The 25,363-nt window shown below is 36.3% G+C and overlaps 1 protein-coding gene across 1 annotated transcript in view; it reads right to left on the minus strand.

Moving 5' to 3' along the window:
* Positions 1-25,363, minus strand: part of LOC107664124 (cadherin-24-like) — a 74,531-nt gene that overhangs the window by 42,874 nt on the left and 6,294 nt on the right. Inside the window, exon 2 of the mRNA XM_016454580.1 lies at positions 10,838-11,864. Within this exon, the coding sequence (XP_016310066.1) occupies positions 10,838-11,617 (780 nt within the window). The 5' untranslated portion in view covers positions 11,618-11,864. The remainder of the gene's footprint in view (positions 1-10,837; positions 11,865-25,363) is intronic.

Here is a 25,363-nt window from a genome sequence, read left to right on the forward strand (position 1 = left end):
ATAGTTGCCTGCTGAAATTGAAATGTATATACATCTTCATCATGACTAGATAGACACGGTGAGTTTGTCTTTACTATACACGTTAGATGTGATCCACCTCATAGTAACAATCCTGTCAGATCGTGCATCCTTTGAGTGAGAGTGTAACGTTACAGGTCGGCCGATCTGGTTTCGTGGTTAAAGTTAACCTTTTCGACATGTTTCCGTGTTGTCGTTGCTCAGCAATGGCAAGGACGCGATGTTGTCTGGGGGTTTGGCAAAAGGAGAGTGGGACGGTGGGCGGTGCTCGGGGTGGTGACTGAAGGCAGTGACTGTGTAGTTCTGACGTCAACTTTTTACGGAAGTCACAACGGTTCGTGAAAAATAGCTAGAACTTTAAGCAGGCTGTGTGAATTTTACTGTGGATTGACTGTTTTGAAACTTACATGGTAGTTAAATAGCCCCTAGACCTCAGTTATCGTGAAATTTCAGTTTTGACAATATGGGACCTTTAATATAACAATATAAATGCATTTTTAAAGGGATAGATCACTCAAAATGAAAATTGCATCATCATTTACTCACGTCATTCCAAACCGGAAAATTTTTAAGAACAATGGGGTTGTTGGGACCACACTGTTCTTAAAAATCTTCTTTTGTGTTCCACAGAAGATTGAAAACCATACAGGTTTGGCACAACATGAGGGTAAGTAAATGATGCCACGTTTAGATGTATTCCTTTAAGCAAATGAAATGCAAAAGACAGATCTAAACGTTAGTAATTGAAGACTGCACACATGCAAACCAAATGCTAGCATTGCCATTGTGTTTCTTTTTAGAAACAACAGATACCAATGGAGAGCATTTATGTGAATAGTCAGAAACAAGAGATATGAAGTTGGACTATAACATACTCAAAGGGAAAGCAGTATGAGGCTGTTTGGTTGGGGACAGATAATTTTTATCTTAGTTACATTGAAGCGTAATGCTCATGGTCAGATGATCATCATTTCATGTCTTTTTTTGAGGTCATATGTGAGGTCTTCATGCACGAGAGTTCATCATGTCTTTTAACCCCCACCTTCTGTTTAATGCTGAGATTAGTAACATGATTAACACACTTCATTAGTATCAGGACAGGCAGCTGTCAGAGCCTTAATCAGTACAGATACTATAATGTGCCCACACGCAAAGAGCAGTTGAATGCATGCGGACCCCTCTTGGATCCCCCCCGTTCCACATGAGTGACCAGCACACACTGCTAATGAGAGCCACACAAAGGGCTTAAGTGTATGTGTAATTAAGGCTGATTAGCTGATGAAGGACTGTTTTAGTAGCACAGCCACTGCCACGGCTCTTCAAAGAGATGTGTGCTGGTCTCAAGCTGAGAGCAAATACTGGAAGATGAGATGAAGAAGTAAAGCTGTGAGCTGCTCATTTGCAGAAAAAAAGCTTGATGTAGTATGTAGACACAGGTTTTCACAAAGCAAAACTTCTCCTCAGTCCACGTAGTACATTAACGAAAACTAAGCTGCAAAACAGGTCATTCAGAATGAATGGATCAGTATGGGATTTTCAGTGGCTGAAAGCATTCTTTAGAAAGCTGGGTGGCTGATAATGCAGATACATTATACTATACTATATTATATTATACTATATTATATACATTATTCATTTAATAACTTCAAATGAAATGTACACAAAGTCACTTACATACACAAAAAACACTTATTTTATAGAATATTTACTTAAAATTCACCACAAAAGCATTAAAAAAATAAATGTATTATTATATTTAGAAAAATACGAGATAAATATAATTTAGATATTTATCTGTAAAACAAGAAAAAATCGACTTTTACAGCATTTAATAATAATGAATTTCAGCATTGACTAATGCATTTTTAAAATCAAAAGTTATATCTGTTAAGATTAGTTGATGTACTATGAACTAATATGGGCAATGAGCAATTGTATTTTTATTAATGAACTTTAATAAATATGACATTAAGTAATGTTAACAAATGAAACCTAATTGTAAAATGTTACCAAAAATCATAACTCAAGATGAATACAAATCATATTATTTTTACACAATTTTACTGTTATGTAAACAAATGTATCGTTTAAGGATGTTTTGATATTTTTACCAGAAAAGTCAAAAAACACTGTTTAAGGTACAGTATAGTTGCACAACAGCCGATAAATAGATAGATAGATAGATAGATAGATAGATAGATAGATAGATAGATAGATAGATAGATGATTGATTGATTGATTGATGAAGCCTCACATCACCAAGTACAATGCCACGTGTTGGATGGGGTGGTTTAAAGCAGACCACCACTGGACTCTGGAGCAGTGGAAACCCATCTGTGGAGTGATAAATCATGATTGGCAGTCTGATGGTCGAGTTTGGGTTGGCAGATGCCAGGAGAACATTACCTGTCTGACTGCCAACTGTAAAGTCTGGTGGAGGAGGGATAGTGGTATGGGTCTGTTTTTCAAGGGTTGGGCTAAGTTCCTTACTTCCACTGAAGGCAAATCTTAATGCTTCAGTATAATAAGACATGTTGGACAATGCTTTGCTTCCAACTTTGTAGGAACTGTTTGGGGAAGGCCCTTTTCTATTCCAGCATGGTTGTGCCCCAGTGCACAATGAAAGGTCCATAAAGACATGGTTGGATGAGTTTGACAAACTTGACTGGCCCGCAGTGATTCCTAACCTCAACACCATCAAACACCTTTGGGATGAACTGGAATGGAGATTGTGAGCCAGGCATTCTCGCCCAACATCAGACCTCATACATTCCCACAGAAACACTTCGAAATCTTGCGAAAAGCCTTCCCAGAAAAGCAGAAGATGTTAAAGCTGCAAAGGAGTAACCAACTCCATATTAATGTCTATGTATTTCGAATGGGATGTGATTAAAGTTGGTGTAATGGTCAGGTGCCCCAATACTTTTGTCCATAAAGAGTAGATGCTCTGATAAATAAGCAGTCCACAAATTGTCTATTTCACATCAGACATTCTTTTCCTTTTGTTTACGGGCAAAATATTGCTAACATTAGCCAAAATCTTGCTTGTTAGTTTGTGCAGCACCGTTTCAATTTCACATATCAATGAGGATGTCAAAACGCGACATGATTGGTAAACATAAAACGCTGCCAATCGTGAGCCATCTTAAGACATATTTCAAACAGTTTGACATAAAAGACACACAGTGATGTCGCACAGCTTGCCTTGGCTTTTACCCAGAATCTCATTGGGGTCGTATCATACAATCTGACAAGCAACAGCCGTAACAGACAGAAAACAATCACACGGTCTTCCTTGTTTCATTTCGGAAGATTGGAGCTTCTGTAATATATTTACAAACCCGCTGACAGCGGTCCCAAACCCGACAAACTGACAAATGTCCTCTGAAATTCAGGGAATTCATCCTTGAATTCCAATGAGTGCGGAGCCAACGTCAAATTCAGCCACAAGTGATGTGAAGTGGGAAAGATTTACACTTCCTGCAGTTAGAGAGACTTCCTGTCCTGAGGGGGTCACACAGGAGGCACGCTTGGTTGATTTTGGGAGGTAATAAAGCAAACATTGCTGTGTGTCAGACGAGGAAAAGAGCGTGGCATCAAAGAGCAGCTTAGAGGAGCCTCTCTTTCTCTCTCTCTGTCTCTCTCTCTGTCTCTCTCTCTCTGTGGTGAGCTACATGAAGCCGCGGGCTGAACAGTCTGCGTTCATGCGTGTGTGAGCTCCAGAACACAGCATGACCATCATGTCAAATCACATTCACTGCCTATTACTCTAACCAGTCAAAGCACTGTATGCACTTATTTAAAGCATACATGAAATCAAAATGGACCCTATTTACTGGTTTGGTCTTATTGTGTGCAACTCATCAAAAAGCTCCATCTTACATGTTTCCCTGTTGAACATGTTGAAATAATAGGTCACATTACAGAAGTGAAACGGGTTGCAAATTGAGTGTATGATTTCTGACATGCATTTTTCAAATGAAACGCAAAAATAATGACTGGAAATAATAGATTACACACTTTACGTTTAATGCAACACTTGCTCATGCTCCTTCAATTACTATTTAAAGTTCAAAGCTTCAACTCGAATAACAGAAACAACAGTGGAAAAAAGATGCCAGTGATGGTGGTAAAATAACATTTTATTATTTATTAAAAAAAAAAAAACTGCAATAAAAAAATGAATATTTTAATTATTGAATGATTAGATAATAATCACTGAGTAACTAAAATATTTATTTTCTTCTGTTTATTTTCTTCTATATGGCCAAAGCAAAGGTGCCAGTGATATAAATGAACAAACAAACAAACAAATAAATAAAATGTTTTTATTTTTAATACATTACTGAATAATTAAAATAATTAATTTAATCATTTAAATTAATTTAAAGTGATCAGTCATTTGTTAGCATAAAATATGCACATTTTCTGCTAACATCCACACCATTTATTTCTGTTTTTATTTCTTTTTATTTATTTCACATCATTAAAAATAACAAACAACAACAGAAAAGGTGGTAAAAATGAAATGATAATATTATAATTTATATATTTATATATATATAATAATAATTAAAAAACATTTACAAATAAAACCATACAGTACAATAAATATATGAATTATAATAATGATTGAATATTGAGTAATACTAATTTATTAAAAATCATCTATTTTATTTTATTTTATTTTTTTATTTTTTTATGTTTTTTCTTTCTTTTTTTTACTTTTACATTATATTACCATCACTGGCACCTTTGCCTTGTAAAGTAAAGTAAAGTAAAGTAAAGTAAAGTAAAATAAATTATTATTGCCAAAGCATCACTACATTTAAACACTACAGATAAATACAATGCACAAATACACAAACATAAATTTACACAGCATACACAGAAACACAATCACTAACAGACATACAGCACACACATTGTTCAAGGACTATATCATGCTGCTTACAGACAGTGTGTCGAATCTGACCACATGCTAAGAGGGGCTTCAGCTCTGCCCATGGTCCAGTGATGGGCAGGTTTACCGCCTACACTTAAATTAAGACCCTCAGCTTAACACACAGACACACACACAGCAAAGAGCTGCCAAAAGCTTCCAAAAGTGCCAGTCCTGAGTAAACATGCAGCGATAAACCCACCACTACAGCTCAGGACCGCCAGAACCATCTCTAGCTTTCCCTGCTCAGTAATAATGCATGCTAAACAGTGACAACTGGATGTCCATAAACCTGTCAACTAACAGCAGGCTGACAGAAAGCACACTGCCTCCTTCAGCACTAGCATTCAGAGTTTTAATATCAGATGTGTTCAGAATTGCATAATGATATAGTAATGCATAATAATATAGTACAATTTTCTCAATGCATAGAATGCATATTTGCCAAAATGTGCAGTATACAGGCACTAAATCCCATAATGCAGTTCAACTTGACCACTCATGTGAAACACACTGCAACTAATCAAACTATAGCAACCGACCAGCAATGACAAATGAAACTGCGAGAAAATTAAAAAATGCAAGAGAAGGCCAAGACTGTGGGGAGTGTGAGCAAAAAGAAACATCACAAACTGCTGCCCACGTCTGCTCAACCATTGTCTCATCCAGCATCTCCAGCCCTCTTTCCCATTCTGTGCGAAACCATCACAAGCTCTTATTCTGTGTTGTTCGTTGACATGTTGTCAGCGGCTAAAGCACTATGATTTTACCTCGGGTACAGGGTGTTATTAGGCATGACGTGAAGCAGCGGCAATAGCAATTTGATGAAAGACACCAAAGTAGACTAGAAGTGAAATTTAATGGGATAAAAACAACTTTTCCACCAAATCATATACTGCATTATTCTAATCTTAGGCGATTGTCAAGCAACATAGTAACTATGTGTGCCGTTGCAGTGCAAATGAAATGAAAGCTACATGCTGTATTGTGTGGTTAGTACTTATCAAACACCACTGACTCACTGCTCCTGGCTGGAAACTTTAGTAGCTAATAGTAAATGTTTCACACTGGACAAAAAGCAGCGCCTCGTGTGGTAGGAGGGAAAAGCATGAGTATTGCACAAAAACACCTCATTCAAACAAGGTTAAGTTCAGCTCCAAATGAGATTGTTTTACTTGTAAGCCCCACTTACAAGCACTTCTTCAAATATAAAAAGTGACCACAATGACTTTTAAAGATAAAAAGATGCAACTTTGCAAAATGAACGAATAGATAGGGCAACGTTTTTCATGCAAATTCTCTATTAGTAGCCTATAGGCTTTATCAAATCACACAAAAACTGTTACAGAAAAAAAAACATCTATATACAACATATCATCTAGCCTACATTGAAAGTTTTGTTTTAGACCGAAATGAATGTAAAATGATGAGCATATAGTAATGAAAGAAGGAAACACGCAGCTTTTCACTTCACAAGGTGCTATTTTATGAACTGTATGGATTACTTGTGGATTATTGTGATGTTTTTATCAGCTGTTTGGACTCTCATTCTGACGGCACCCATTCACTGCAGAGGATCCATTGGTGAGCAAGTGATGTAATGCTAAATTTCTCCAAATCTGTTCAGATGAAGAAACAAACTCCTCTACATCTTGAATGGCCTGAGGGTGAGTAAATGTTCAGCAAATGTTCATTTTGGGTCAATAATTCTTTAACTGTTTAAGTTGCACAATCAAAAAAAGAAAAAAAGTCAGTTTGTAGGGCAGAATTGTTTAGATTAACTAGTACAGCAGAAGTACTTGAGTTGAGACACCATCTTTAACCTCAATCAGTATTTCCACATCCTATTTTCGTTGTTTCTTTCACCTCCTCTCAAATCTGTTATATAAATCTCCTAATCATCCTCTCTCAGATTTGTCCTTTAATTGCTCTACTGCAGTCGTCTGTGTACACTACAATGTTTCACTGTGGGAATGAAATGAATCCAATATGCAAAAAAAACAAAACAAATTTAGAGACAAAAAAAAAGAGATGGTAAAAAAAGAATTAAATTTGGGAAATGATCTCTGATGAGTTTCCCAGCAGGAAAAGCCCCTCCCCGCTTCTCATTCTCTTTCATCCACACTGTTGTACACTCTTCTCCTTGATCTATCCGTTTCTCCCTCTTTTTGATTCTCCAGTGTCCACATTTGTTCTTTCAGAAACACCACATGCATTTCTCTCCTACGCGCAATTCCTCCACTAATGAGTTAAAATGAGGCAAAACACACAAATCACGCGAAACACCTAAACACACTCACACACATACGTGCACACTCGACTTCTCAAAAATGAATACAGACCTTGAGGTCCTTGGGAAAATAAAATATTGAATAGTTGCTTCCAATATGCATGTCTACACTTGGAGGATATTGTAACATCTAAATGGACCTAAGTGGCTCCTTTGTGTTTGTAGAGCAAAGGCTGTGATGGGTATGAATCACTTAAAGCAATCGTAAATGCACCTCTAGCACTGGTTGAAAAAAAAAAAAACAGTCTACATTACAGTTAAAAAATGTGGAGTCTGTAAGACTTTTATATGTTTTTGAAAGACGTATCTTATACTTACCAAGGCTGCATTTACTATAGTAAAATCAGTAATATTGTGAAATATTTCAACTAACTGTTTTCTATTTAAATATATTTTGAAATGTAATTTATTCCTGTGATGCAAAGCTGAATTTTCAGCAGCCATTACTCCAGTCTTCAATGTCACACGATCCTTTAGAAATCATTCTAATATGCTGATATGTTGAAAACAGTTGGGCTCCGTAGTATTTTTGTGGATTTTTTTTTTTTCAGGATTTTTTGATGAATAGAAAGTTCAAAAGAACATCAGTTATTTTAAAAATTGACATCATTTGTAACATTATAAATGTCTTTGCTGTCACTTCTGATCAATTTCTGATCAATCAATTTAATACATCCTTGCTGAATAAAAAAGTTTTAACTTTTGAACAGTATACTGTTTAACAGTATACTATAGTATTTCTTATCGTTTATTATTGGTCATTTAGTGGTATTTTTTATTTATTAATTTTTTTATCTTAAAAAATGGGCTAACAAATGCAATTTCCTGTCCTGTGTAGACATTTTTTTTTATATAAACAAGACATTTTTAGCCAAAATAGCGAAAAAGCTTTAGTTTACATGACAAAAACATTATTCACTACTATTGCTAGTCGACTGCAAGTGGTAAAGACAATTTCTAGAAGGCATTTTATTGGACAAAAATATATTTTGGAGTTCAAGCGGTACTGTTGTCTTTGTAATTTCTGGGATATCTTTGGATTTGGGATAATAATTATTCAAAAAATGTGAAGTAGAATCTGTGTTCACACTTGTGTCAGACAACAAAACTGGAGTCGCTATGAAAACATGATTCACTCCTATTGCTAGTCAACTGCAAGAGGTAGAAAGCATTTCTATGAGGACTTTATTGGACAAAAATGTATTTTGGAATTCTGGCTGAGAGGCGGTTCTGTTGTCTTTGTGATTTCTGGGATGTTTTTGATTTGGGATAATTATTATTCATAAAACGAGAAGCAGAATCCGTGTTCACACTTGTGTCAGACAACAAAACTGGAGTCACTATGAAAACATGATTCACTCCTATTGCTAGTCGATTAAAAGTGGTAGAAAGCATTTCTACGAAGATTTTATTGGACAAAAATTGTATTTTGGAATTATGGCTGAGAGGCTGTTCTGTTGTCTGTGAATTCTGGGATATTTTCGATTTGGGATAATAATTATTCATAAAACGTGAAGTAGAATCTGTGTTCACACTTGTGTCAGACAACAAAACTGGAGTCACTGTGATTCACTACTACTGCTAGTCGATTGCAATTGGTAGAGAGCATTTCTAGAAGCCATTTTACTGGACAAAAACTGCATAAAAACTATAAATCTACTACATTAATTTTGTAAACGTTTAAAAGTATGCTTGCTTACAGGTTAACCTCAAAGCTAACAGAAATAGACTAGACTCTCATTTTGATTTCATGAGGTCTCAACCTGCACTGCAACATCTAACCCAGCCTATTTGTCATGTTAAACAACCCAAAGATTCAGTAGCTATACAACAAATCCAATAGGAAAGTTCCTAGTTCATACATCAACGTCAGTCCTTGTGTCTGGCCTCGTGTTTCGCCTCGCAGCACTGCAACGGTCAAGTTTAGCTTTGTCTCCGAGACGGTTGCTCTCCACTCAGCCATAACTGATTCACAATGCAGTTCGCGCACAGGTAAACGGCACATCGTGATGAACAGCAACACTGACAACAGCATGTCGTGGCCCATCGAATAAACATTTACTCGGATACAGTGTCAGCACAGTGACAGGCAGAGAAGCGGATGCAACATTTATGAGGTGCTCTCTCTGGATCTCGTGTTGGTTTAGTGCCAGACTCCTTAAAGCCTTGTGTTCTGTATAAGCAGCTGGCAAACTTACTCAGTGTGAATCGCAGCTAATGCGATCCATCCAGTGCAGCTCATTACCGCAGAGCGTGTGCGAGCATCTGGGTTTTTTAGTGCATGCCTTTGTCTGTGCATGCGTTTCTAAATGTGACCAGCGAGCATGTAATTGCGTTTTGCAGTCTTTTTTCTGGCGACATCTAATAATTACTGTCCAAGTCCCATGTTTAATAAACTCAGAGGTAATGCAATAGGCTTGATTTATTTATAACAGAACTTTCCAAATGGACCTTATAAGCAACCCGCTTAGCAACGAGGAGAGTGTGGGCTTGTTTGCAAGCTTAAAACTTTTTGAAAAATTCAATATAACCTTAAAGGAATAAACATACTGTAACCAAAAGTTTGGAAAAATAGGATTTTTTAAAAATGTTTTGGATAGTCTCTTATGCTCACCAATTTGATTGAAAAAAATATATATTTTTTTATCTTATTAGAATTTAAAATAACTGTTTTCTATTTGAATCAGTCTAATATGCTGATTTGCTGCTCAAGAAACATTTGTAAGAATCTTGAAAAAAAAATGTTTCATCATTTTCACAAAAAGCAAAAACTGTTTTCAACATTGATAGTAATAAGTACCCTTTTTAAAATTTAAACACCAATAATAACTGATAATAATCGAGCAGCAAATCAGCATATTAGACTGATTTCTGAAGAATCATGTGACACTGAAAACTGGAGTAATGATGCTGAAAATTCAGTTTTGCTTCACAGGAATAAATTACATTCTAAAATGTATTCAAATAGAAAAGAGTTCTTTTTAAATTGTCATTTTTCATAGTATTTCACAATATTACAGTTTTACTGTATTTTGATTATTTAATTATTCCAAACTTTTGACCAGTAGTGCGTATACATTTTTTCATCTTGCATTTCTTTTTTGCTCACAAAAGGCATTTTCTTTGAAGACACTGTGTATGAACAATGACAAACATTTTTCAAAATATCTTCTTTTGTGTTCCACAGAAGACAGAGTCGTACAGGCTTGGAACAACATGAGGATTCATGAATGAGTCAGTAAATGACAGAATGATAATTTTTCAGTGTTCTACTCCTTTAAAGACAACAATTTCCTGGTCTTATTGTGAACAATTTGTCAATGCACATTATTCCAAAGAATATGTATTTGTAATTCTTCCTATCACAGTTTCAACCAAAACCTCTTCTGAAAAGACTTTTCTTTACATCTTATGTAACCAAGCCATTTTATTTTTCATTTTGAATAACTTGTTTCACTCAATACGTTGGGTTACAGAAGTAAAATGAGTTGCAAACACGTTTCATCAAATGAAAAAGTTATTTTAAATTCATTATTTTAAATTAGCATGCAAGCATAAACAATGAATTATACAAATGTATACCTTACCCGTCCAATCAGCACCGGTTCTGGTCCACTATATTCCTCTATCACAAAAAACTGGTTCCAGATCCAGCTTCTTCGGCTGCGGGATTGTGAAGGCATCTCCTCCAAATTTGGTCCAGTAAAGGTCCCTTGGAAATCACCACTGCTGTCTGACTCCTGGTTGCCCATCATTATAGTTTGCACTTCCCGTTTGCTATTTAACCCAGATGCTGTCTTCAGAAGTATCACGCTGGCATCTGATGAGCCATACAGAGTGGATCTGTCAGTTTTAGTTTCCTCTACTGCAGGAGTTAGTTCAGCGAGAACGAAACGATCGTGAGATATTCTATATATTTTGGAGTCCTGGGTTAGTGTTGATACCGTTGTCTTTGTGATTTCAGGGATATCTTTGAATTTGGGATAATAATTACTTTCATTATATGGAGCAGAATCTGTGTTCACACTTGTGCCAGACAACGAAACTGGAGTCACTCTGATTTCAAATTCCGATTTTGCAGTTTCTTCAATCTGTGCATGATGCAGTCCTGATAAAGACACTGTTTTGACTTTGTTGCTTTTTGGTGAAATCATCAAATTATCCTCATTTTTCTTTGCCAAACTTTGTGTTCCTGCTGTGTTGGTAAATGGCATCTCACTTTGCCTTTCCTCCACATCTAGATGCTCCACCTCACTTTCTTTCCTTGCGGTTTCCTCACTCTTCCATCTTTTTAGTCGAGCACTGCTTCCCCCGAGCTCTGAGCACATGAACAGAAAGAGCAATGCAGCCCAGATACGGCCACTCATCGTGCCTCACTTCGTTATTAGTCACAATGTTTGCCACAGGGGGAAGAACAATAAGATCGACCTTCACTCACGCTCTGTCTTGCTGTGTGGGCAGATGCTCCATTCATCTCCTCTTCTTAATTCCTTATTCTTCATGAATCTCAGTGGTCATTTAGCATCGTATCCACTTTTTTGGATTATATTTCTCTCTTTAGGTCTGGTTAAACACAAAGGGCGATTCCCATGGTTTGGGTTTGATCAGGCAAACCTGTTCAAAGAGATAAGAGGATGAGAATCAGTGCTGATCATGAATAAACGTAATTGGGATTGGCGGTTGGGATTACTGGAAAAATAGCACAGTTTTAATTAGGTAACAGTTTGGGTCTCTGCAGAGAATCATGGGTACAGAAATGTGCATGACTAGCAAGGGTTCATAAAACTTTTAATCACTTAAAATCTGGGACTGCTCCAAAGAAGTCCTCCAAAGCTGAGTGGTTAAAAAAAAAAAAAAAAAAGTGGTTAGTTTCTATTGCTTATCCAAAATAAGGTAAATGAGTCTTTAAGAGCAAAGATGTTACATTTAAATTGAGGAAGAAAAAAATGTGATTGAAAAACTTTTTCATTATTTTTCATTACTGTTTTGTGATATCCTGATTTCTTTTTTATCTATTTATAAAGTAAATTTCACAGTACATTTCAAATAATTTTAAAACAGATTTTTAGAAAAATCATGATAATATCTTATTATCTTCAAGCCCAATAGTCAAATTGAGTAGATTAGAGTTGGGCGATAATATAGTATATATAATAATATAGATAATATAACTCTGAAGTGAAGTTACGTGTGGCCAAGTATGGTGACCCATACTCAGAATTTGTGGTCTGCATTTAACCCATCCAAGTGTGCACACACACCCGGAGCAGTGGGCAGCCAATGCTGCGGTGCCCGGGGAGCAGTTGGGGGTGCGGTGCCTTGCTCAAGGGTCACACCTCAGTCATGGTATTGAGGGTGGAAGAGAGCATTCACTCCCCCCACCTACAATCCCTGCCGGAGCTGAGACTCAAACCCGCAACCTTCGGGTTACAAGTCCGACTCTCTGTCCATTAGGCCACGACTGCCCCCCATTTTGCAATGATACAATATAGTAGGCTATATATCACCCTACATGTTTATACATATGTAAATAAAGTCGGACATACATATGAAATTTTAGATTAAAAAAACTGGACGATGATACAGTTGACATTTTGCAATCCTACAAGCAATCATGCAGTTGACATTTGCAGCTTTGCTACCAACAGTCTTCAAAATACCTTCTTTTATGTTGTGCAAAAGAAAGTAAGTCATTCAGGTTTGAAACAACATGAGGGTGAGTAAATGATGACAGAATATATTTATTTATTTATTTATTTGCGTTGAACCATTCCTTTGATGGTTTTTTTTTTTTATTTATTTATATTTTTAATAAATTAAATGATACTCTAAAGAGGAAATTAAAACTACCAGCAGGTGGCGGTAAATGTCTTTATGAGTTGATTCGTTCAAAACGCTGATTCATTCAGAAAATAAACACCGTGTTGCTTGGAGACACACAACAGATCTGCTGTGGCTTTATAGGTAATATTTTAATTGGAAATATTTAACAAAAACACAATATTGTGTTTAAAATATAACACAATATTAACTTCTTATTTACTGAACTGTTGTATCAAATCACATTTGCACTCGTGCAAATCAGTACAAAAGCGGCACTCGTGTGATATTGCGCTCGCTGCTCGTGTGATATCGCTTATATAAATATGAGACAAAAAGATATGAGAGATATGAGACATACAGGGGCATTTTTCCCCCCAATATCTTGAATTTTAGGCATAACTGCATTTATGGAGTTGTAGCCCTGTATCATATATGTCAACAGTCAACTGTATGAAATGTAAGATGATGTACAGATCTGGGGGTGGGGCCAGTGCATTAACTGCATTCAAATATTTTAATCGCGTTATTTTTTCATAATTAATTAAGTTAACGCGTTAAACTTACAGTCCTAATACTGACATACAGAGCCGATCCTCCCTATATGCAAAATACGTAAGCTGCGTAGGGCCCCCGAAACACCAGGGGGCCCCTTGCTCTCAAAGATGATTTAATTTTAGTTTAGTTTTTGAATTTGGCCAGCGGTTATGAAAACACGAATGATCATTTATTTTAATGCGGTGCGCTGTCGCCCTTTCTACGTAAAAATCAGTCAAATCATGTAATGTGAATGTCGTACAGTCTTGCTCGAGACTAAAAAAACAAGTTAAAAGCGTACCGAGCCGCGGAAGAGACACTGTTTTTCAAGCGCTTTCCACGAGCACGATTCGAGACGGAGTGAAACACGGACAAATCCGTTTCGTTCATTCGTTCATAACCACTCATACCCCACTCCACCTCATAAATTACAATCTTGCACCTTTCCTGCAACTTTTTAACAGCTTTAGAAGCATAGACCAATATTGCAATATTCTTTAAACTGCTCTTGGACATCTCACAAACTTTATGTTCATGAAATGTAATTACTGGCATGAATTTTAGGTGGCTAAGCACTTTGAAACAGTCAATCACTTGGGTCTTGAAAATGTGTTGATTTGTGTGATTGAGCATTTTACAGGGCTGTTTCTAACTGTACGGACGAGGTTATTGCCGTCCATATTAAGGCTATTTCAGCCATTTTACATTCTGGCACCAAACCATATCCTCATTCACTTATGCAGCACATTTTTCGAGGCACATAGAGGCTCTAAACTGAAAACAACTCGACCATTTCAACAACCAATACTACCTTTAAACAAGACTATTTGTGAAAAACTGTCCTTTTAAAAAGTATTTTTAAAAAGTATTTTATAATATTTCAGCTGTACAACTGCTGTCCTTTACCACAAAGGTTTACTATTTAAAGGGTTACTCCACCCCAAAATGAACATTTTGTCATTAATCACTTATCCCTATGTAGTTTCAAACCCGTAAAAGCTTCGTTCGTCTTCGGAACACAATTTAAGATATTTTGGATGAAAACCGGGAGGCTTTTGACTGTCCCATAGACTGCATAGTAAATTGCACTGTCAAGGTCCAGAAAAGTATGAAAGACATCGTCAAAATAGTTGTATGAAAAAAAGTATGAGTTCACTAGCAGAGCATGATGCAAGTACGTAAACGCCGTGACCTGCTGACGTCGAGGCCATCGTACAGATCGAAAACCCGTATAGAATTTACGTCGTGTGTCATCTGAGGCGTGCTTGCATCATGCTCTGCTAATGAACTCATGAACACGCTTGCAGGAAGTGAGAAGAAAAAGTTGAATAAAGTCGATATTTAGTTTTCTTTGCGCACAAAAAAGTATTCTCGTAAAATGTTTTGCTTCATAAAATTACGGTTGAACCACTTATGGCAGATGGACTATTTTGACGATGTCTTTCATATTTTTCTGGACCTTGACAGTGCAATTTACTATGCAGTCTATGGGACAGTCACAAGCCTCCCGGTTTTCATCCAAAATATCTTAAATTGTGTTCCGAAGACGAACTGAGCTTTTACGGGTTTGGAACGACATGAGGGTAAGTGATTAATGACAAAATTTTCATTTTGGGGTGGAGTAACCCTTTAAGTGTTTAAATTCTAGCTTTACTATCTTTGTGAAAAAGACGTACACTTTAGCATACTTTTCACTTAATATGGAAATAATATACCTAAGTGCAAACTTAATGTAATGTTTAGACTTAATTGCATATTAATTGCAATGTATTAGTTTGAATTTATATTAAATTCAATTAGCTGAACTTGAGCAGCAATTAGCTGAATGCAATTAACTTTCTATGTAAAAATACATCTGTATTTTTTTAAGTATGGTTAGGTTTTATTGTTAAATATACTTTTATATAAGCTTGTATGCCATGTATTTAAATATATTTGTAAATACACATTTGTAATGATTAAAATATAATTTACTTCTAACTTCTAATATAATATCAAATAACACACTACACTTCAAATTAAAATTTAGTACATAAGTTTATTAAAAAAAATATTTAAAATGTAGACTTTAAAAGTGTACTGAAGTGAGTTAAAGGGGTCCTATTATGCTCTTTTACGAAGTCTTGATTTTGTTTTGGGTGTGTACTAGAACATGCTCTCATGCTTGGTGGTTCGAAAAATGCATTATTTTTCACATAATTTACACTATAACAATGCCTTTCTCCACAGCCTGGCACAAACTGCGCGATTAGTTCCAGGTTTGATGAAGGCCCGCCTTCCGAAAAAACGAAATGTGTTGTGATTGGTTAGCTGTCCCAGTGTGTTGTGATGGGACGAACAGCTTAGACCGTGTTTCAGTACTGCCCCGCCCCTTGCCAAAGCAGCAAGTTCCGTCTGCTCCGGTTTAGTTAAGGATGGTGTCAATATTGCCATATCAGTCTGAGCCGGATTCAGACCCCGAGAATATTGAACAAGAGGATCGCACAGAACCTTTGCACGCACGGGTATTGCAAGGTAACGCACATATTAGAGTGGTAACGTAATTGTTTTTTTTTTTTTGACTAAATTAGATAGGATGTCAACAACCACTTAAAAATAACTGCATTTACTGTGTACAGATAAGTGCAACGGTAATATGTATTATGTTTATTTTTCTTTAATTCTAACATTATAACATGAATTGCAGTGAAACTGTTATACAGTTGGATTTATTTATACCATAAGTCTCATAATTGAAGTGTAAATTCTGCAGATTACATCATTGTCCAGTATTGTACTGTCAGCAAATTATAAAAACGTTTTCATAATTGTAACATACATATTTACATACATAATTATTCAGGTGCATGTGTAATAACTTGCGAAAACATGACACTACAGCAGCACTACTTCTTCGACATCGTCTTGTCTGATGCACTCAACCAAGCGTCGACCGTAACCACGACCTCGCATCTTCCCACCCCCCAACCATTCGAATTTCCGTAGGCGGATTTATTTTAATGATATTCTAATGGGCCGCTTTGTGACATCACAAAACCCCCGGAAAACAACGTTGTAGTCCAAATGAGCCATTCGTTGTAGTTCTTGAAAAGGGATTTTTTTAAAACTAAATATCTCCCTTTGAAGTGGACTTTGAGATTTGTAAATTTATAGATCTTTTTTAATTTACTTTTAAGATTTAAAATACACTGCAAATGCACATTTAATACAATTAAGTGCACTTCTTTTCACACAGGTACACATCTTAATTATTTTACCATATTGTGGTTTTATAGCATCTATAATGTTCCATTTTTACTGCATCGAATGCATCTTACCTGTGCTGGTAAACTGTGACATTTTTCGCTTTCTCTAAAATCTTGTTGTGGCCTAAACAGTCAGACAGTTTTCCCTAAACAGATTAAGAGCAGGAGAGAAACAGTCTTGTCCTGAACCAGCCAACCCTGCAGCTCTCCTCACACATTTAGACAGCCAACTCGGATTCCCTGCGAGACAGACGATAACAGCACACTTTTAGCGAATGTAATCTTATGGTCATGGCACTGTAGCTAAATTTAAGAGCTGCTATTTTGCCCTTTTCCTTGATTATCTAATGAGTCTGAACTCATTGCAAACACATACACAAAGACTTGGCTAAATCCATCTTCAAATGTCTTGCTAAGAGTACTTAGCGTTTCTCGAAAAACAATACGGTCATGTTGAACTCGGTGCATCTCTCAAGAGACCGCAGTGGTGTAAGTAATCTCTGATCAGTGATTCAGACGGAAATCTCAAATGTCAGCTTTCACAATCCTGACTGGCTCGGAGCTCAGGCTAGTTGGAGAGCTGAGACTCAGGCTACATCCAAACTTTCAATTATCAGAGTTGTGTGACTCTTGAACCTCGATGTTTGTACAGAAGTGACATTTTGTAATTGTATTTCTTTACAACTGGGAGCTACCCATAGAAAAGTCAAGATGAAAACTAACTTTGAAAAACTAGTTTTTAACATTTATGGAAGAAAATATGAGTGGTGCAAAAGTTTATTGCTTATTTGGTGCTCAAGTTGACCTGTTGACCTGAATGAATAATCAAACCCATCATGTTTCCTTGGAACTCTATATAGTTCTAGTTTGTTGAGATAAATTGTTTAGTATTACATTTGTATCCTCAGTTGATTAGGCCTATATTTATTTTCATTCACTATTGGTTATGTATAAATTTTGCATAAAATATCTTTCATTTGCTCATCTCTATAGTGTACGGGCCTTAGTTGGTGCTCTAAAAACATTTCTTCTTTTGACCATTGTTGAAAACAGTTTTTATGTTTAATATTTTTGTAGAAACCATGATCTATTTTTTCAGGATTCTTTGATATGAATGGAACGGTCAAAACAACAGCATTTATTTGAAAAAAAAAAAAAAGGTCACTTTTGGTCATTTTAACGAATACTTGCTGAATAAAAAGCAAGTATTAATGTCTTTTTTCTAATCAATTGCAGTTTATCAGTTTCCACAAAAAAATATTAAGCAGCACAAGAGTTTTCAACATTGATAACTTTTCTTGAGCATCAAATCAGCATATTAGAATGATTTCTGAAGGACCATGTGACATTGAAGACTGGAGAAATTATGCTTTAAATTCAGTTTTGCATCACAGAAATAAATTACATTTTAAAATTATTAAAATAGAAGATAGTTATTTTAAATTGTAATAATATCACACAATATTGCTGTTTTACTGTATTTTGATTAAAAAAATGCAGCCTTGGTTAGCCTTCTTTCAAAAAATGGAGCTCAACCCAAAACTTTGTTACAGACCCTCTTCTCAGGAGGAATATTAAGACAGAACCTAGTGCAAGACAAGCACATTAGCCCTTGACTAAGATTGGTTTTCGATCGCAGTGAATTGCCATTTAGTTGAAACTCTGCAATGTCCGAGATGAGAAAACCTTTTGCACCAAGCCGCCGCATCACCACGGGAGTCCACGGCACCCCTGCAAAATACATTAACGTTAATTTATTCTGAATCGCTCCCATCCCCCGACTGAATAAAACATATGCGATATGTACAGTACAAATCCCCGTGACAGTCTTGCTTGCCCTGGGTCTTTGTTCACATCGAAAGAGCTTGTACCATCGGCCATGAAACGCATCATTAATAGAAAGCAATAAAGTTGCTGTACGGGCCGCCGCCTGCCTGGCTGTGGATCAATATTGTTTCCACACATCAGCGGCGGTGACAGCAACTGTATCACGGGAGAAAGTAATAGTGACAGGTGGAAGTGAGTGGGCTGAACATGGCTGTAATGGAACGTCAAGGCCAAACTTATGCAACTGAGTCCAATTAATCAGCAGCCTTTGATGGGCGTGACAGTAAACAAGCGAATAAAGATCAGAACAAACTGACCTATGTGTTTTTTTCCTTGTCACTGTGCGTCCAGTGTAGGGCTGAGACATAAGAGTCCAGGTCAGGTCATTTCTGCTGCATTTCTTCTGAAACATTTTATCATATTCCAGCTCTACCGAATCAAGCATTTTACACCAATTCAGCTCTAATACATCAGGTACTTTACTATATTTCAGCTTTAATATATGTCAAGATTTTTCTTGAGCATTTTTCAATGTTAGCTTTTCTATACTTTCAGTATTTTTGCCATATTCTAGCATATTATGAAGTATTTTACCAAATTCAAGCTTTACTACATTCCAGCTTTACCACATCTCAACTATTTGGCTTTATTTTGCCATATTCCAGCTTAGCCACATCTGATGTATTTTACTAGGCCTATATTCCAGCTTTATCACATCTCAAGAATTTTACCATATCCCAGCTTTACCACATATAAAGTACTTTACCATAATCAAGCTTTACCACATATGGACTATTTTACCATATTCCAGATCCACCACATCTTAAGTATTTTACTATGTTCCAGCTTTACCACATCTCAAGAATTTTACCATATCCCAGGTTTATCACATATAAAATACTTTACCATAATCAAGCTTTACCACATATGGACTATTTTACCATATTCCAGATCTACCACATCTTAAATATTTGACTATATTCCAGCTTTACTACATCTCAAGTATTTTACCATATTCCAGATTTACTACATCCTAAGTACTTTGCTATCGGCTATTTGGCTTTACAACATCACGTATTTTACCATATTTTCACTTCACTATATCAATCAATACTTTGTAGGATCTCTGTCTTCGAACGGACCCACTTACACTATTGAAACAATCACATTCCATTAAGACAAACTGAGGCACCCCGATGCAACCAGCTGCGGTCGTAAAACTCATGCAGGGTCAGTGAAGGGTTGAAGCAGTTCCTGTCCTATTTAGTGTATCTCTCAAGAGACTCAAATAGAAGACAATGCTTAAACCCTAACTCAAATGAGGATACAAGTCTATCTTTGTTTTACGGGCTTTCAAGGACCAGATGCGTGATACCCCTGACCATTTAACACATAAATTGCTAAATCCGATAAACAGAAAGTGACAGATTAAGAGCTCTCTGTCCAGGAGAAGAATGGCAGACTCCCAACTCGTGACATGGGCATGACCTCAGGACACCTCCCCTTTCCCCCCTGCATTCCAAAAAAAAGGGACGCAGCCTTTTACTACCTCCCAGAAAAGCATGCGTTTCTCCTGTCACAGACAAAGACCAACCAATCCAACGAGGGGTCTCCCAAAAGGACGTCATACAAACGTCACCTCAGCGACCAATCAGAAAGCTCCGGGGTTCCCTCAGCAGCCATCCAGGAAGCCCGCGTCAGCAACGGAATCATCTCAGCTTTTCAGCTGTCAACCAAGCAGAACGCAAGTAACGAACAAAATCTTATCTCTGCTGAACTGGTTTCGAGCTAATTTAAGCAGTAAACTTAAGACAAATTCTCTGCTTTGTGAATTCTCTCAGGTGAATTTAAATCACTCGTGAAGACGAGTTAGAACTTTGAACGTCATGCAACCCCGTCAACTCTCATTCTAAAGAAACTGTATGTTGTGTGTATGTGTGTTTTAGCGTAGTTTTAAATGTAATCTAGAGTAGCCAATAAAATTCATGTTTCATTTATAAAGAATCATTTTTTGGTGCCATATAATTTTAAGGTTAAACCCTTTGCCAAAGATTACGTTACCTCTCTAAGAGCTTACAAATTATTATAATCGTATTAACCCGTGGCCAGGGGGAATACAGATATTCAAATTGTTAAAATATACTAAGAATCACCGGCTCGCTGGACGACCCTTGATTTAAAGTGTAAACTATCAGATTTGAATTCAGCTTTAATCAGGTTGACTCAGAATTTTCAGATTCGAGTCCTTTTAAAACCTGAATGAATTAATAATAATTAATTCCCTTACAAATGGTTAATTTCATTACAACTTATTCAAGTATTTTACCATATGTATGCTTTTCTACTTTCAGTATTTCACCATATTGCAGCATTAACTCATATTAAGTATTTGACCATATTCCAGCTTTACCACACCTCAAGTATTTTACCAAATTTCAGCTTTGCCACATCTGATGCATTTTACCATATTCCAGTTTCGCCACATCTGATGTATTTTACCATATTCCAGTTTTGCCACATGATATTCAGGCTTTACCACATATAAGGTATTTTACCATATTCCAGCTTTACCACATATGAGTATTTTACCAAATTCAAGTTTCACCACATATCGCATTCCAGCTTTAATCTAAAAAACTTAAATATTTAACAATAACAACTTAAGTATTTTACCATATTTCCACTTTTCTAAGTCTTTTGTATTTTTACATTCTGGCTTCACTACACGCATTTTACCGCAATCCAGCTTTACTACAATTCAAGTATTTTACCGTATTCAAGCTTTACTACGTCAAATATTCTACCATATTCAATCTTTAGCTTACTGAATCTTAAACATTTATCAAGATCCAAGCTTTACAACAACAATAGCATGTGTCACTACTAACCAGTTTTACTTGATTTTTATTTTTTACTTAATTCATCAACAGCCTTCGACAGAAGTGACAAAGAACAAACGAATAAAGCTTGTGACAAACTATGTTTTTCCTTGTCATCGTGTTTCCAGTTTATGCTTGCTGATCAACAGGGAATTGTGTCAGTCTCTCTGAGCTTATAATATTGTTTTTGACTGTAAGAGGTTGCTTTGTATTCATGCGCGCGACACCGGTTATAAGGTCTTTTTACGTGCCAGCGAATTCTTTATATGTGGTAGCATTTTATGATTAACATGAGACCTGATTTTGAATCACATTTCCCACTGTTCACTCCAAGAGGCCCTAAACACTGCAGAATCTGCATTAAATTTAAGATTCTTCCTCTAAAGTGTTGCTCTACTGGGCCGAGAATTTAATGCGGTCCTTGTCATGGGTCCAAATTGGATCTACTGACTTAGGACCCCCCAGGCCAAGCGTCTCGAGGAGTTCGAACTATCAGAAACATCTCCTTGAGCTGATAAATTGAAGCTATAAACGGTATAATTAATTCCTGTGTTCTGCACCCATACATTTAACGATCTGAAGTTCGTTAGCATTAGAGTCAGGTCCCAGTCATTGATCTTTTGAGCCCCAAGGCATGATGAAGCCTGTCACCAACATAACGAGACTTAAGAACTATAATCACCAGACATTTCTCTTCCTCAATCCTCCATTCCATCTCCCTCATCCATCCATCTTATCGTTCTCGCACAATGACACTCTTAAAGGAGATATTATTTTTAAAAATGGATACAAACTAGAAAATATTCAGAATAGATACCGCCATTTAAAAGTTTGGGTCAATAACACTATTTAAAAAAAAATAAAAATACTTATGTTCAGGAAGAATGGATTAAACTGATCAAAAGTGACAGTGAAGTCATTTGTAATGTTACAAAAGATTTCTATTTCAAATAAATGCTGTTCATGTGACACTGAAGACTGGAGTAATGATGCTGAATTCCATTTTAAAACATTGTTTACGCTTTGATTTGAACGAAAACAATGTATCCGTGTGGCGCAGCTGACACAGAACAGCATACGCTGTTTACGTCCAGCTGATACTCTCCAAAATGGCGCTACAGGGTAACACGGAGGAGACGAATTGTTGAATAAAGTCGTTATTTTTGTTTTCTTTGCACACAAAAAGTATTCTCGTAGCTTCGTAAAATTACGATTGAACCCTGATGTACATGGATTATTTTACCGATCTCCTTGCTACGTTTCTGGACCTTGATCGTGGTAATTACATTGCTGTCTATGGGAGGGTCAGACAGCTCTCAGAATGCATCAAAAATATCTTAATTTGTGTTCCGATGAACAAAGGTCTTACAGGTTTAGAACGAAATGAGGTTAATTAATGACAGAATTTTCATTTTTGGGTGAACTAACTCTTTAAGGCAGACTTTGTGAGCATAAGAAACATCTTTCAAAAAAACATTACATTAATCTTAACAAAACACCAAACTTTTGAACAGTAATGTTTTATTACATTCTGAACATACTGTTTCATCTAGAAAGTTGTAGATTTGCTTTTACATTGGTTAACAAATTTTATGTGCAGTGAATCATTTGCAATAAGTTTTATTAACACACTTAATAATTATCTAAGTATTATCTTTACAGATCAATTCTGTATTACCAATGCGCTGACTGTCAGTATAATTACCAGCTCAGCTGATCAAAAGCAAACTCAGCATTATTATGCTGAGCAGATATTACAGCTCTTTTTACATATGATATACACAGCTTCCCTTGTGTGCAAGACCTTCATGAACATCTTTTGATTACGATTTATTAATGATGTGTGTAATTTTTTGATCTTAAAATTCTTCCTATCCTAGCTTAATATGTACACTCTAAAAATTCATAACATGATTTCCCTGAAAAAAAGTGTAAACAGCAGTTTCATGATGCGTTGAAAACATTGATCTCCCTGATTGAGCATCCTGACTTCTGAATCAACAAATGGTGTGAGTTTGGGGTGGGTCTATTTATTTTTTGTCTGACCAATGGCAGACAGGGAGACATTATTTTTGTAACTCCATTTGGTGGGACCCAAGGGTTCAGAGTTTGGCAGATCATGATTCCGTCAGTCCATGCTGGACAGTGTTGAATCTACAACATCTTGCAGCAAAAAATCTTTCACCATTGACGCCTAACTCTCATTAATTTGCAACTATACGCGTACTGAGGAGTGAATGGGTGCCGTCAGAATGAGTGTCCAAACAGTTGATAAAACCACAATAATCGACAAGTTGTCCATGTGATTCCAGTTCATCATTTAACGTCTTGTAAAGTGAAAACCTTCATGTTTCTAAATAAATAAATAAATCCATCATTAAGACGTTTTATAATCTATAATAACGCTTGCTCCAGTGAAAAAGTCCATCCCCTGTTGTCTTATCACATCAAAATCCACCTGCATTTTTGTTAAGAACTGTTTTGGCTTGTAAACTGTGCTTGATCTGTGCACATTTCTCTTCTGATTTAGAGGAGATGGTTTTTCACTGGAGAAAGCAATATTATGGATAAAGGACTGATATTTCAGCTGTTAAAAATGTTAAAAATGCTTAATGATGGATACTTACAAGCACACAGCTTTTCACTTCATAAGACATTAATTGATGTACTGGAGTCGTGTGGATTACTTGTGATGTTTTCATCAGCTGTTTGGACTGCTGACGGCACCCATTCACTGCAGAGGATCCATTAGTGAGCCAGTGATGTAATGTAAAGCAACATTTAAATGACAACTATGACTAAGTACATATTTAATTCACTAAAATGACATACAGGGTGTTAATAGTGCCGTATACAAATATACGTGATGAAAAGGTTTGCATTGCTTAAGCCATGTTTGCTTTAAATATACAAAGCCTCTACTTTCTAATTTAAACCTTCACACACTGGTGTACTGTAGATGTCACATATTTAAAAGTATTTGTATTAATACCAAAACAAAATGAAAGCACACCCCTGAAACTCTGAAATATACACACACACAGCACTTTTACAAATCCTTTTTAGTATCCTACACTTTTCCAGGTCTCTACACCACAACACAATTATAACTTGCTCAATAGCTCACTAAGCCTCATTCATTAAAATGGAAATGAGGAACGGGCCGGCCCTCTGAGTGTGTACAGCTGCCTTTTATTGATCCAAACTGGAGTGTTTACCAAAGAGATGAAAAAAGACAACAAATTTTCATTTATTCTATTATTCATCACTGCTGTGTGTCATAGGGGAGCACAGGAAGTGTTCTGAGCTTCTGATCATAAAACTTTGACTTACTTTAGCTCAATCCATGCTTTCTATTATTTTCCTCTTTCTCGACCCATTTTCACAGCCCTTCTCAAAGGTAAAAAAAGGGGGGATAATGTCATCTCTGCTAGAGCTGCTTTTAGGATCACATTAACACTTGCTCATCAATATTAACAGCAAACTTTCCTTTCCAAATGTATCCTTCCTTCTCATCTCATCGCATGCCCCTTCTGATACACTTCAGTTTCGCTGAGGCCTAAACCCCTTTCCCCAACCCATTAAACTCACTTTGGCTCTGGTTATATTTGGAAGAGCACCATGCTGCTCTTACTATTCCTGCAGTATATAATTTTGCAGTATGCAAACAGTCTAAATGCACTGCATTCCCAGATGACCTACTACGTTTGCCAAAATGTGCATTATATAACCATAATACATTTGCAGAATAATGTTATTCAATGCATTAAAGCAATAGTTCACCCAAAAAAAAATAAAAAATGCT

This window comes from Sinocyclocheilus anshuiensis, unplaced genomic scaffold (assembly GCF_001515605.1).
Source record: "Sinocyclocheilus anshuiensis isolate Anshui unplaced genomic scaffold, SAMN03320099.WGS_v1.1 scaffold67, whole genome shotgun sequence".
NCBI lineage: Eukaryota > Metazoa > Chordata > Actinopteri > Cypriniformes > Cyprinidae > Sinocyclocheilus > Sinocyclocheilus anshuiensis.